This window comes from Cnephaeus nilssonii (assembly GCF_951640355.1).
Source record: "Cnephaeus nilssonii genome assembly, chromosome: 6".
NCBI lineage: Eukaryota > Metazoa > Chordata > Mammalia > Chiroptera > Vespertilionidae > Cnephaeus > Cnephaeus nilssonii.
In genome coordinates, this window is record NC_137077.1 from 11,214,429 (window position 1) to 11,230,440 (window position 16,012).

The 16,012-nt window shown below is 36.5% G+C and overlaps 1 protein-coding gene across 2 annotated transcripts in view; it reads right to left on the reverse strand.

The window, feature by feature from the left end:
* Positions 1–16,012, reverse strand: part of POLR3B (RNA polymerase III subunit B) — a 101,125-nt gene that overhangs the window by 44,094 nt on the left and 41,019 nt on the right. For both annotated transcript variants that reach the window (XM_079774442.1, XM_079774443.1), the window contains exons 13-19: positions 14,084–14,245; positions 9,870–10,070; positions 7,874–8,036; positions 6,506–6,659; positions 4,577–4,651; positions 3,904–4,002; positions 1,184–1,311 (exon numbers count right to left, since the gene is read on the reverse strand). In XM_079774442.1, the coding sequence (XP_079630568.1) occupies positions 1,184–1,311; positions 3,904–4,002; positions 4,577–4,651; positions 6,506–6,659; positions 7,874–8,036; positions 9,870–10,070; positions 14,084–14,245 (982 nt within the window). The remainder of the gene's footprint in view (positions 1–1,183; positions 1,312–3,903; positions 4,003–4,576; positions 4,652–6,505; positions 6,660–7,873; positions 8,037–9,869; positions 10,071–14,083; positions 14,246–16,012) is intronic.

The following is a 16,012-nucleotide window of genomic DNA, read 5'->3' on the forward strand; positions in this document are numbered from 1 at the left end:
CATTCTGGTTGTAACCAAACACAATGCAAAAACCTCTTACAGGTTTTTTAAATTAAGTTCCTTATACCATACTTTAAATCAGAGACAAGTCATATTGATGTCATAGACATATGTGAAAATAAAATTTATTACATTTATTAGGATTTAAATTATTTTGAAAAAACATTTCAAAATGTTTATAAGCCAAACTTTTTTGCCTGGTATTCTCTTTGTAGCAACTTCAAGATAAAAGCCCAACTTGTTAATATATGGCATCTCTACACCTATAATACACTAAATAGCCACATCAAAGTAGCAAGACTTTCTCATGCAATGGTTGCTTATAATATCCATACTCATAAGGATACTAGTGTCTTTTAAGACTTAGTTCAATTCTCCTCTTCAGAAACAGCCTACTCTCTAACCTTAAGTGACCTTTCTGCTCTTCTTCCCTTAGATTCTGGCTGTGGGTCTATATAGAATTTATCATACTATATGAATTACCATTTTATTTGTTAGTCTCTCCTGTTAGACTGTGAACTCCTTGAGGACAGGGCTCTGTCCTCATCTCTATATTTTCAGGTTCCAGCCCCACTGTCTGAACTATAGTTGATGCTCAATAAATGTTATAGATAAATATATAGATAAATTAATAGATGGGTGGATGAAAAGAAAGCAAAATATAAAGAAGAAAGGAAAATGAGTTCAGAACAGTTTCTGTGACAAGAATTGGACGTTTCTGGAGCTATAGGAGTAATTGCATGGATGTAATGCGTTCAATGACTGTCATCCAGACAATTACGAAATACATTCTAATACACACCATGCATCTTTATTTCCTCTTCCTCTCCACCCTTAACCTTGAGTTTTCTGCTCTTTCTTCCAACTCTCTGGATTAACATCTTACATTTCACAGGGCTTTCTCTTCATACTTACCCCTTCATAATTCTGTGACATTTATTGTATGTCCCTTTGTTTAGTCAGAGGGATGAGTTCAGAGAAGTTTTCTCCATTTTTGTTTAAGCTTTAGACATGATAGGGGCAGCTGCAAGTATTGCAGAATTCCTTAGGCAACCCTCTGAGTTTGGTAACACTTAGGTGTTAGCAATGCCTGATTGGCCAGACACACAATACTAGTGAAGCAAGAATAAAGACATGTCTTTTATCCAAGTATTTAGAAGCAAATTCAAGAAGGGAATCTTACCCATGGCTTGTTTCCCCATGGCACACTGATACGTGTTTCTTGGGGACTGGTTGTGATGAGGGTATGGAATCAGGCCCGCGCAAACTCCGAGCAGAGTAAAGGGTTCAATCTCCAAGTGGGTGGTATCTCTAGCAAGTCAATTAAGAATTAGACATCTTAGGCACCAAGGATAAAATAAATATCACTGAAAGGGTATGAAAATATTACTATCTAAGTCACCATAGGATCTAGATAATAATATTTAAATTTACATAAATATATATAATAAATTTATATAGTAAAACCTCAATAACAAAATTTGATGCTAGCAAAACTGATAAAATATAATAAAACAAATTTCTTACTGATAGAAGTTTCTATTATTTGTAGAAATACAAGAGAAGGAAAAAAGTATGGAATGTCTATATAAAAAAGTATTATTATATACTAACTACTAATAAAAATAACTAGTATTTATAAAGAAATTATTAATTGAGCATATAGAAATGCAGATCAAAAACATCTACGTGGATAAGTAACTTGCTTGTCTTCACTTTTCCAACTTAGATCAATGAGAAAATTGCATCACCATTTTATTTTACTTTATTTTAAATATGTCTGTATTGATTTCAGAGAGGGAGAGGGAAAGAAACATCAATGATGAGAATCATTGCCTCCAGCTGCCTCCTGCACGCCCCCCACTGCGGGGGGGACTGAGCCTGCAACCTGGACATGTGCCCTTGGCCAGAATTGAACCCGGGACTCTTCAGTCGCAGGGTGACCCTCTATCCACTGAGCCAAACCAGCTAGGGCTATATCACCATTTTAGAGGGAGAAATACATCCCCTTTAAGAATAGTTATTATAGTCCTAGAGGGGCCAATGCCATAACCACTAGTTAAATGTAGTTGTTAAGCACTTGAAAAGTTAGACTAGTATGACTAAAGGACTGAATTTTTAAATTTTACTTAATTTTAATCACCTTACATTTTATTGATTTTAGAGAGGAAGTGAGAGGGATAGACAGAAACATCGATGAGAGAGAAACATCAATCAGCTGCCTCCTGTACGCCCCCTACTGTGGATCAAGCCTGTAACCCAGGCATGTGCCCTGAATGGGAATTGAACCGGTGGCCTCTTGGTTCATGGGTTTACTCTCAACCACTGAGCCACACTGGCTGGGCTAATCACCTTAAATTTTAAAACTCATATTTAAATTGAAATAACTTAGTTCAATCATTTTAAACCTTTTAGTTACGTTTGTAACAACTTAACATTTGTGAGTCTACTTTTTTTCCAACTGTGTTAATGAGATCAAGTATTTCCAATAAAATTTAGCATCCAAATTGAGATGTGCTGTTAAGTGCATATCAGACTTTAAAAACTTAAAAGAAAATGTAAGCCCTAACTGGTTTGGCTCAGTGGATAGAGCGTCGGCCTGCAGACTCAAGGGTCCCAGGTTCAATTCCGGTCAAGGGCACGTACCTTGGTTGTGGGCACATCCCCAGCAGGAGGTGTGCAGGATGCAGCTGATCAATGTTTGTAACTCTCTATCCCTCTCCCTTCATCTCTGTAAAAAAATCAATAAAATATATCTTAAAAAATGTAAAATATCTCCATATTTTCATACTGATTACATGTTGACATGACAACATTTTAGATATATTGGGTTAAATAAAATTACTGAAATTAATTTCATGGTTTTTTTTTTACTTTTTAAATGTGGCTGCTAGAAATTTTAAGTTACATAGGTGGCTTGCATTTTATTTTTATTGGATAGCTCCACTATAGACATTGAACACAAAATAAGACTTTACGTACTAAGTGTCAGAATCTTTGTTAATTCAGAAAATATATGAGAAAGAGCAGCCAAATTATTTTTAAGTCTTTGCTGAAAGTAACAGATATCACATCCAGGATCTGTGGTTGACTGTCTATGCCTTCCTCAAGTGTTTCTGAAGCATAACTTTAATAATTTCAATGGCTTATAGTACCTGTAAAGAGAAGTAATTTCCAAGATAACCCAATCCATCATAAAAAAATAGTTACAACACACATGACAAAGGACCTCCTGCTTATTGATCTTTTTTTGTATTGAATTATGTCTCTAGTTGGGTTATAGAATGAACCCCAATCCTCTTATACACGTTAGACCTTTGTCAGGAGAGAGGAAAAGTACTTTGAGAGATTCATACCTTTAAGGAATTAAAATTCTGATTGAAAGTATTATTAACTAACTTATAATTAGACGAAAATAAAGTAGTATATTTCATTTGATAGCAGGAAACAGAAAAGTACTTTCTTGCTAGAGGACATAAATAGCTATCAGCTGGTAGCATTAAACTCCCTATTTAACAATATACTCCCGTTTCAGGTAAGCAGCACATTTTTATTGGATAGCTCCACTGATAAAATCCTCTCTAGAAGAGATAAATACATCTTCTACATATCCTAATTCATTAGTTCAATTTTGTTAATAATTAAATATTAAAATCAGAGCAGCAATTCCTTTAAAATATAAATACCAAGTGTAATGCATATGAAAGATAATTAAGTCTAAAAATGACTTGTTCACAATTTTGTTATAGTCTTACATTGAGATAAATGATGGGTTATGGTTTATTATAAAACAGTATACTTCTAGCAAAGCACACAATAGAAAAATTGAAGATGAAATGGAAAGAGAAGGTAGTTCCTATAAGCAGATAGGTTTTACTTATGGTTGTTATGGATCCTACTTACTTATTAATTGTATGCTCATAGAGTGCGATGTTACAATCATTTTCTTCATTCACATCTAGATATTCAACCAGACTCTCATGCAAGAAATCTTCAAAATTCCTGGGAAAATATTGGTGAAACATACAGTACTAAAAAAGCATTTCATTACAATATTATATATGTAATAATGGAAGATCTGGCTTTTATTTACCCAAAGCACCTTTCTCTCCCAGAGAGTATCAGAACAATTGGATACTTGAAACATGCTATTCTTGGGTCCTACAATGATCACAAATCACTGATCAGTAAAACATCTGTGATTCTTGTCAATCCAGTCCCCATATCTAAAAGTATCTTTGATGACTTTAGGAACTCCATATGATGAGAGCCCCACAGTGTCTATATCAACATATTGATGAAAGTCTGTCTTTTACTACAAACACTTAATAGTATACTAATTTACACCAAGAATCTGGAATCCTCATGATCTAAGTTGATAAGTATTTTACAATATCCAAGCAAGTTCACATAGTGAAAAATGGGTTTTTAATAGGCTAATATATTTAGTGAGGAGGAATTAAAGGGTTAAAAGTGAAAAGATACTATTCTTAAAAGCTCAGATAAAATAATGTTACTGCTGATTATATCATATGAATACTAAAGAGACTCAGAAGTTTTGCTTTCGGCCACTTACCTGTACCCCTGAGCCAGCTCTTCCATATGCTTTTTCGTGACTGCAGGCTTTCGTTTCTTAACAATTATGTAGGGTCTGGAATGGAAAAATAAATTCATAGTAGTTCAACAGAAAAATTAAGTCAGCAAAAAAGTTTACTATAGGGAAATGAGGGAACCTGTAAATATAAGCAAACTTATTTCTGCATTGCTTGAGGACACCAGGTAATTTTTACAGGTGAATGCACAGAGGCTTCTTTTCTCTCTCACATGCACATGCACAGACACATCAGCCCATGTCTGTATGTGTGCACAGATACATGTATACATATCCAGTGCTTTTCCAAGTATCTTAGGAACTGCTTGGTTCTGAGTAAAAAGGCAATTCAAAAATGATCCTAAGTAAAGTCTAAAAAGGATATAAATCCTTTAGTGTCATATCTTAAACTGTGTAAATGCATCATACTAAAAGCATCTCCTATTTCATACTGGAAATATGTCATCTTCTACCCACGAAGTCAGCAGGCAGAGAAGAACGGTCACTGAGGTTTACAATGGCATTTTGTAGTGAGGGCCTGACAAATATCAGCTGTTCAGAGTGATCTGCTTTAGGATAAACATCACTGGGCTACAAAGCAGACTACCTAAAGCTACACATGACCAAAAAGAGTGGCAGTCAGTTTGCAGAGAATAAAGCTTTTTCACTTTGTAATTTTAGCAGCGTACTGGGTATAAGGTAGAGAGAGAGCTTTTGGTCTACATGTTCTGTAGATTAAACTGTAACTGTCAGTGTTGATCTGCCTCTGAGGGCTTCGCCACTACGAGGAACACTGACACAAAGGATGGCATGCGGCACTGAAATGTCCAGGGCTGCTGTTATTTGGATAAGCAGCTCTTACAGAGGAGCAAGTCACCAGCAGACACTTGTGCAGCCTACGCTAACATCCAAATGACCATTTGAGGACTAATGAGCACTTTTAAACAGTTACGAGGAGCTGTACAATTACAAGTTGCTGAAAAATGAACTGGGTGAACTTTTTGTGGAAATAATCTTCAAGGGCTGCAGTTTACTAGTAGTTCAGGTTAAGGGACCAGAAGTGATGACAGAGCAGTAGGAGAGGGAAAGGTTCACATTTAGCTACTTCAGTTACCTTTTACTTTTACTCAGTATATTCTAATTCTTCTTGCCAAATCTATGATATGGCATTATAAAATTACTTCTAAGAAAGAATTCGTTTTCTTTTAGACTATGCCATATTATTTTAGATGTAAGGAAAGAGGAAAATCCTAAAGGAGTAACCTAGAAAATGCCAATGCTTTTCCTACCACTAAATGGACCAGGTCAGCCACAAATAAGCACTTAATATGTGTGCCTGTCACCCTACAATCCACAATCCATGATTTTTCTTCTTGCCATTCCTTAGCTTTCCTCCTTTCCTCCAAGTAACACAATCCTACTCATCCTTCAAAACTCAGTTTATAGTGATAGAACGTAGTGGGTAAAACAATGAGTGTTGGAGTCAAATAAACTCCAAAGACTTTCCAGTAAAAAGCAAACTCTACCAGTATCTAGCATTGGGTAAGTTACGTAGTTTCACAAAACCCACTTCATTTGTTAAATGAAAATAATAATCGAACCATAAAGGGTTGAAGGTAAAGCCTTACATATAAAAAATCTATTAAAATAATAAATAATGGCTATCATTTACTACTAGCATAGTTGTTATTAATTATTTTTGCTTTTGCCAGCAGACTGAACTCTCTGACGGCAGAGACGCATTAATTTTTGAATCTTCAGTATCCAGGATGCATATTCACGAGGTGTTTGCTAACTGAATGAAATTTACCTTAACAATGAAAGAAGTTAAAGCAGATTCAAAAATAAAAAAGTCTATTTCTTTCCAAAGTAAACATAAAGAGATTCTTGAAAACTGTTTTTAGCAACTTATACCTGCACAACCTTCCTCCATCTGAAGAAATATAGACACATCGATCTGTAAGATTTGTTGAGATGGAAACAAATTCATTGATGTATCCTGCTCTTCGCATCAGTCGAAATGTATTCACTAGCTTCTTATGGTCTCGAATAACACCCAGGATGTTACCTAAGCAGAAATAAAAAAGAAATCTAAGAGGATTTAAAATATACAACCAATAAAAATGAGAAGCAGCAATGAGTAGTCACTTGAAAATACTGTTAACACCTCTAGCCAGTCTCCAAGGCTATAGGGAAGCAACAGAGTGGAGTGGTTAAGGGCAGACTGAGGGGCCTGAGTTTAGCGTGAGCCCTACCAGATGCTAGAAGAGTAGCCCTGGAAAGATTAGTCTCATTTTCCTCATCTGTCAGCACCATGCTGGAGGCACAAACTCGGATTCAGACCCCCTGGGTTTGAACACTGGCTCTACCATTTCCAAAGAGCCGATGTGAGGCCTAAATGAGTTGATCTTATGTAAAGCACTTAGAACTCTGCCTAGCACCTAGTAACTGCTATTATTAAATAGCTCTTGTTGTGATCATCATTTGTGAAATAAGGAAAGTAGACTTCGCTTCCCAGGGTGAGCTTGAGGATTCAGAGAGGTACTGGCAGAAAGTGAAGAGTAATAGCTCACTCAATGTTGGCTGCGGGGATACACTAAATGAGGCAGTCAGTTAATCAACATTTTCCTACTCACCAGCCCATGCAGTAAAGGACTGAATCCTCCCAGAACGGGAGGAAGAGGAGTGTCGGGGCTAAGTGGTCAGGATGAGCACATGGAACACAATGATGAGGGGACAGGCAACCAAACCACCAAATCTCAAGTAGAAAGACCAAGGCACATTTGCTAAGAGTTTCGGAAGACTCTGAAGGAGGTAGCAAGGGGTAGGTGAAAGAAACAACTAGAGCGTGAATGGAAGGAAAGGGACCTTTTTGCCACAGCTGTTGACAATCCATTATCAAGTGACGGAATATAAGTCAACTCACTGTCAGGGCTGACCTGTTTATTTTTGCAGAATGCCACACATATTTAACTTCAACTTAAAGATACCATGTTGAGGCTTATTCCACTGTACATATGCTGATAGCTGCAAAAGTACAGAAAGCAGCCAGTCTTTGCAATGTTACCCTCTAGCTTTGATTGCGGTATCCTTGCAGAACCTGGATGATCCAGCCAATGGAATAATGATTTGTTACCATTTTCATACCTTTAAATTAAGGTCAACCTGGGCCCAGGATACTAGTAAAAGTATATTTGTGTTTTAAATACATGAATAATAATGGCTTCGCTTCCCCTCTCCCACAGACTGTTTATGATCAACATGTCTCCATAGTATGCTCACCATTGAGGAAGACGAGAAACACATTTGGGTAAGAGAGCTCTTCTCCACATAATAAATTCACATCTTCTACTCCCAGGTTACTGGCTAATTTAACAATGGGTCCATCTTCCATGTCAGTCGTGATGTGCGTCATAAGGGCCAAGTTTTTAACCAAACCACATGCCTAAAGAACAAAAGATAGTCATTTCTAAGAATGAACACTAGTGATACAAAGTACAGTTTGTGTCCAAAAATAGTTCGACTTTTTGCTGATGCAATGTAAAGCAGTGCAACCTTGTAGGGGACAGGTTGGCAATTTATACAAAAGCCTTAAAAAAGTACATACCTTTAACCAGAGGAATGTATCTTAAGGTCACAAGAAAGGGTATATACATAGATTGAGTGACAGAAATGCTTAGCACTGTACTATTTGAAACTGCAAATAATGAGAGCATCGTAAACACCACCATCCCCAAAAGAAAATTATTCCACAAATTGTTATTCCCAGACAATAGAACATCATAGTCATTAAGATGCATTATATAAAAACATTAAAGAAAAACATTGATAAATACGGACACATAAAATTTCTGGCCTGAAATGAGATAGTCTACAAAATAATTGGCCAGTACTCTATAAAGCTTCTTGGTCATAAAAGGCAAAGAAAGACTGAAGAACTGCTCCAGATTAAGAGACTAAGGGGACATGACAATGGAAAGCAATGTATAATCCTGGATCAGAAAAAAGACATTAGTGGGACAACTGACAAAATCTGAATAAGATCTATAGGATATAATACTGTTATCAATGGTAAACTTCATGAGGTTGATAACTATGCTATGGTTATTTAAGATGCTCACATTTGGGGAATTTAGGTGGAAGATTATGAAAATGCTTTTATTTTATAACTATTTTGCATGTCTAAAATTATTTCAAAATAAAAAGAAAATAAAAAAATTTTAACTTCTATACAACCAAAATCTAAAACAAAAATATAAGTAAATATATAATATAGCAAACAGACAAGTAAAGATTGCATTTTCAATTATTAAAAACCATCCACTGTAGTGATGCACAAAATAGGTATCTCATCGGGGTCAGTGAAGCAACCTTTAGGAAATTTAGAGTTTCAAAGCTCAAGATTTTTTTAATGCAAATTTAACAAGCTACATAATTTTAGTTTAAATTTCATATGGTTTAAGAAAAATTAGGAGAATAATTTCTAAAAATTATACCCCTGCATAAACAATTTCTCATCACTCCCAAGTCATAATAAATCCCTATACTTTGGAACTTACATCTTTTATTTGTCATAATTACCTCTTTAATCATTCAGCATATATTTAGGAGGCCTTCACTCTGAACAAGGCTCTGTGCTAGGAGCTTGGCATACATCAATGAACTCAACAAGGTTCCTTCCTTCTGAACTTTACAATTTAGAACTAATACAATCAAGTGAAACCAACAATGGTTAACATGAAGGAGAAAGGGTCAGGACACAGGAAGCAGTAAGTGCTATGGAAATACTTATTTAAACTCGTCGGTTTAGTGTTTAGGTAACTGCTTGTGTATCCGACATAAATGAATTGAAATCCACTTTAGGTTTTGGGCTGTGTGCTCCCAGTTGGCTGCAATTGCAACTATGATGTTCTCTAAGGACACCTAAAGAAAATAAGGAGAAGCTTAAAAAGAGCTCCTCATAAGCAAAAGTAATGTGTCTCTCAATTTTCCTTCACATTCTTGTCTCCTCTCCATTGCATGGTTGGATTCTTGGGTTAACTAAGCAAGCCAGAAAATTTGGCCCATGTTTCTATTTAGGTGAGATACTAAATCAAATGGTTCTGTAGGTACTGATTCTGGAATGATACTGATGTTATCCTGACAAGCTGCATTAATACTTCTCAGCCTGATAAGTGGCTGACTCAAAAAAAGAATATGGCCTGGGGAAATGGAGCAGAACCAGAACACCACCATGTATTAACTCGGACACAGCACAGAGACTCCTCAGGTACCTTACCTCTCCTTCAGGAGTGTCTGAAGGACAGAGCATTCCCCACTGAGATGGTTGGAGCGATCGAGGACCACTCACTTTTCTTGTTTTTTCAAACTGGGAAGAGATTCTTGTCATCATGCCTAGTGCAGATATATATGACAAGCGAGACAACACTTGAGTCACACCTTGACGGTCCATTTTAAATCTCTTTAGAGACCAATTTCCCTGTAGAGAGAAGACACAGAACCCCTGATTATTAATAAATTGTCTAATACTTCCCAGTTACTCTGAGAAGTTCATCGTAGGAACTACATGTTTACAAAATTATATTCAGCAATCAAAATGTCACAATTAAAATAAAAATTAGCCAGGTCACTTGCTGGGGTTTTCTAGAAATTTAATGAATATTACCTATCAATCATCTTAGAATGCTTTGATGGATCAACCTTATCACATCAAAGCAGTTATTTTCTGAAGAACTAATTATATCCCAAACAAGTCAGTTCAACTAGAGATTTCCACTTGAGGCAATAAGCTAATAAGAGAACAGTAGCAATTTCTACATATGTTGGAATGTGCCATTATTTAAATGTCTTCCAAAATTCGTCTTAGAGAAAAGTATAGCAACAGAAAAATGATTCTAATAGCAGTTATCAGGGATAATGAAGAAACTGTAGGCTTCTTAATTAAGGCTAAAACCTTCATATATATTCATATTAAATATTATATCTCCTCTGTGGCTATCATGTCAATCTTAAAATAGATCCATATGAAATAAATCTTGAACATTAAATTTATTTTATCTTCTATGTGTTAAATATATTACATTAAATATACTACTTAATAGTTATATTAACTGCACATATTAAATATTTTCAATGATAATTTAAAGATTAAGGTTAGAAACTGTTAACTTTTAAAGTCATTGATAACATGAATTAATGGTAGAAAATAGTATGCATAAGAAAGCAAAATAAGCCCTGGCTGGTTTGGCTCAGTGGATAGAGCATCTGCCTGAGGACTGAAGGGTCCCAGTCAAGGGCACATGCCTGGGTTGTGGGTGTACAGAAGGCAGCCAATCAATGATTCTCTCTCGTCACTGATGTTTCTATCTCTCTCTTCCTCTTCCCTTCCTCTCTGAAATCAATAAAAATATGTATTTTTAAAAAAGCAAAATAAAATAATTCAATGACCTTTGATTCAAAAGCAAAAAATAAAAATAAAAAATAAAAAATAATGACATTTGCCAAACAGTGGTTCTTCCCAGTTACTCTGAGAAGTTCATCGTAGGAACTACATGTTTACAAAATTATATTCAGCAATCAATTACTGAAAAATTTTCATTTTTATTTTGAAAATCTAATCAAATCTATGACTGTTTTCTTGAGAAAAACATACATAGATCATGAACACAAAATTTTTCATTCAATTTCCAGGGAGTACTCATGGATCCTGGGTTAAAATCCCTCATAGAAAAATTGCTAGGGTTTTAGAAGCAGATGAGGTGCTTTGTTTAAATTAAAATATGTGACTTTAGTGTGCTCCGTCACAAATTAAAATTTAATTTTTTAAAAATATATTTTATTGATTTTTTACAGAGAGGAAGGGAGAGGGATAGAGAGTTAGAAACATCGATGAGAGAGAAACATCGATCATCTGCCTCCTGCACACCCGCCACTGGGGATGTGCCCGCAACCAAGGTACATGCCCTTGACCGGAATCGAACCTGGGACCTTTCAGTCCGCAGGCCGACGCTCTATCCACTGAGCCAAACCGGTTTCGGGAAAATTTAATCTTTATTACAGTGAAAGTCTATTACTTCAAAAACTCAAGTTTTTCATAACATGAAAAAAGAGCTAAATTCTAAGAAACTATCGTTACAAAGCAAATAAAGCAAATACATTTATCCCATAAGTTAACGTCTTTACTGCTTTTCCTATTAACTCCTTTTATGCTTTGAATGAGAATGAACCTCATAAACTGACTTATGCCCAGAAAGTAAGAGTAAGGTAAATAAATATTCTGCACAGACAGAAATAAGGCAGCAGCTTCTGGCAAAAGGGAAGGAGATGGGGAGTGAAGCCAAGATGTTCAGCAAGCGAATTTGGTCTAGTATTCTGCAGGAGTATTTCAAAAGGGGCAGAGAGGAACAGACAGGGTCTAAAACTGCTCTTCTGAGAAAATTTATTTGTTGAAAATATTCTACTAATGGCAACACAGAATTTTAGAAGCTGACTATCTTCTGGTTGCCTACAAGTTGGGGTACAACTGAAACAAGGTCTGCTACTGACTTTTCTAATAAGCAGTCTTCTCTGGGAGATAATGCAGTATTCCTTAAAGGCAAAAGAATTACTCAGATCAGCTATTTTGACCTGAAAATAATGGGAAAGCAAGGAAAAGTAATACTAACAGAAATGTGTTTAAATGGTCTCTGGAGGCTTCTCTTCAAATATCCGGGGATCTACTTTCAGGCAAACTTGGGCCATAAGAGCTAAATATGCCTAGATAGGCACAAAGGCCTGGCTCTCCTCAGGTTTAGATGTAGCTGTCAGTGCAAGGGCTGCTCACATAGACTGCAAATTTCTAAAGTCAAGGACTGCAAATCTGCCACTAATTCTTTCATTAAGGGAATCAATGTGTAATACTATACTATTCTTTTGTTGAGGCAAAATCCCATCCATAAAACTAATTTTATGTCTGGCATACAAAAACATAAACCAGACTTTATCAGATAGACCTATAGTTGTTACACTTTAAGAAAAGGAGCAAGAACCTATCTGATAACCCTTTATGAACAGCCAGAGGCTCTGAAACACAGCAGCTGCAGAGGCCTGAATTTATCTCTATGTGAGGAAGAACTGATAGCCCTTTGAGGAATATAGACCTACAATGAAATGAAACATTTTGTAATGTTATGGACAAAAGCTGTCATTAATAAACCTATTTGTAATATGCCCATTTTATTATAGAAAAAAATGGGGAAATGTATACATGAAAAGAATGACTATTAATAGTGAAACAAAGAATATACCTATTTTCTTATTGCCTCGTATAATACAAACTATAATTTGGCAATAAAAGTCATATAGCAACAAAAATTCCTACTGATAACATTTAAACTGTAGACTATCTTTCAAAGTAGAAAATTTGTGATTTGTAAACATCCTTTTACATATATACTAGAGACCCGGTGCATGGATTTGTGCACTAGTGGGGTCCCTTGGCCTGGCTTGCGGGGATTGGGCCGAAACCAGCTCTTCGACATCCCCCGAGGGGACCCAGATCACAAGAGGGTGGTTCTCGGTGATGCACCGAGAATCGGGCTCCCTCCTTTCTGGTTCCAGGTGTGTCACCTGAGAAACACAGCTGCCAAATCACTGCAGCTCAACAACTCCTGTGTTGATCATCTGCCCCCTGGTGGTCATTGCACATCATAGCTACCGGTTGGACGGTCGAACAGTCGCTTAGGCTTTTATATATATACTAGAGGCCCGGTGCATGAAATTTGTGCATGGGGAGGGGGTCCCCTCAGCCCAGCCTGCACCCTCTCCAATCTGGGACCCCTTGGGGGATGTCTAACTGGAGATTGGGCCTAAAGCAGCAGGTGGACATGCCTTTCACAATCCTGGACCACTGGCTCCTAATCCCTCACCTGCCTGCCTACCTGGTCACCCCTTACTGCCCCCCCTGCTGGCCTGGTCGCCCCCAATTCCCCCCCCCTGCTGGCCTGGTTGCCCCTCACTGCCCACCCCTGCCGGCCTGGTCACCCCTCACGGCCCCCCTGTCAGCCTGGTTGTCCCACGCAGCCTGCTTGTTCAGTCGTTCGGTCGTACCTCACTAACCCCCCTGCCGGCCTGGTCATAGGCAGCCATCTTGTGAGGGTCAATTTGCATATTACCTCTTTATTATATAAGATATATATATATATATATATATATATATATCCCCCCACACACGTAGATTCTTAAAGTATTTTAAATTTCCATTCTACTGAATAGATTTACAAAAAATTCTAGGGACTGTCTGGCCTGCAGGCCATATAAAGCTCGAGAAATCATTTGGTGTGGCCCTGCCAACGCATTAGGGGTGAGTTAATTAAATGTTTGACCAGATATATATAGCAGGCTCATTTTTAAGTTGATAATTTTGTGTGGCCCACGAGTGATGTTATAAATATCCAAATGGCCCTTGGCAGAAAAAAGGCTCCCCACCCCTGCAATGAATGACTGAAGACTTACAGTAGAAATGGCATTCACCATGCCATTGGTAATCTGGTCTTGACGCATGTGTTTGACTACATCAAACTGGGCTGCTCTTTGCTTAGGGATCACCTGGTCTGCAATCTTCTTCATTTCAGAATTAAATTTTTTGAACAAATCTTCAAAAAGAAGAGATAAAAGCTAAAAATAAAAAAAAAAAGTATATGGTGAACTTTCAAAATGCATTACTAGCTTGTTTAATACATTTTAGGTTCTTATTAAACTGTTAAAAAACAAAATGAAGAAACTGCTTCAAACTGGAAAAATATATTTTAAAGTTCAACTTGATAAAGATGAACCTTTTTTTTTTTTTTTGTAAATATATTTTATTGATTTTTTACAGAGAGGAAGAGAGAAACATCGATGAGAGAGAAACATCGACCAGCTGCCTCCTGCACACCCCCCACCGGGGATGTGCCCGCAACCAATGTACATGCCCTTGACCGGAATCAAACCTGGGACCCTTCAGTCCACAGACTGACGCCCTATCCACTGAGCCAAACCGGTTTCGGCGATAAAGATGAACCTTTTAAAAAAATATATGTATTTTTATTGATTTCATAGAGGAAGGGAGAGAGAGAGAGAGAGAGAAACATCAATGATGAGAGAGAATCATTGATCGGCTACCTCCTGCATGCCCCACACTGGGATCAAGCCCACACCCGGGCATGTGCCCTGACTGGGAATGGGAACTGTGAGCACCTGGTTCATAGGACAAGATGCTCAACCACTGAACCACACCAGCTGGGTGGTGGTATAATTTTTTAAAGTTGTATCATATAGAGACACATTTTTAAGTATTTACAGAATGTGATTTTATATCTGAGATATTGAAATGATTTGATATCCTAAAGATTCCACCAACAAACTACTGAAACTGATAAGCAAATTCAATAATGTAGCAGAATACAAAATAAATATCCAGAAATCAGTTGCATTTTTATACAACAATAATGAACTATCAGAAAGGGTAACTAAGAAAACAATCCCATTTACAATTGCATAAAAAACAAAAACACACCTAGAAATAAATTTAACCAAGGAAGTAAAAGACCTGTATTTAGAAAATTATGAGACACTGAAAAAAGAAATTGAAGAATATACAAATAAATGGAAGCACTTACCATGTTCATGGATAGGAAGAATATTGTTAAATTGTCCATACTACCCAAAACAATCTATAGATTCAACACAATTCTTATCAAAATACCAATGGTGTATTTCACAGAACTAGAACAAACAATCTAAGAATTTATATAAAACCACCAAAGATCCTGAATAACCACAGCAATCTTGAAGAAAGAAGAATAAAGTTGGAGGAATCATGCTACCTGATATCAAACTATACTACAAGACCACAGTAATCAAAAAAGCCTGGTACTGGCATAAAAACAGACATACAGATGAATGGAACAGAGAGCCCAGAAAAAAAACCAACCAAGCTTAAAAGGCCAATTAATATTTGACAAAGGAGGTTAGGACATACAATAGGGTAAAGACAGTCTATTCAATAAATGGTGGTGGGAAAATTTAACAGATAATGTACAAAAAATAAAACTGGACCACCTTCTTATACCATATACAAGAATAAACTCAAAACGGATTAAAGACTTAAATGTTAAACTCAATACCATAAAAATCTTAGAAGAAAACATAGGCAGTAAAATCTCAAACATTTCTCTTAGTAACATTTTTTTCTGAAATCTCTTCTTGAGCAAGGGAAAAAAAAGAAAAACTAAACATATGGGACTACATCAATCTAAAAAGTTTTTACACAGCAAAGGAAGCCATCAACAAAATGAAAAGACAACCAACTGATTGGGAAAACATTGATATATGTGATAAGGGGTTAATATCTAAAACTTAAAAAGAACTCATACAACTCAACACCAAAAAGCCAAACAATCA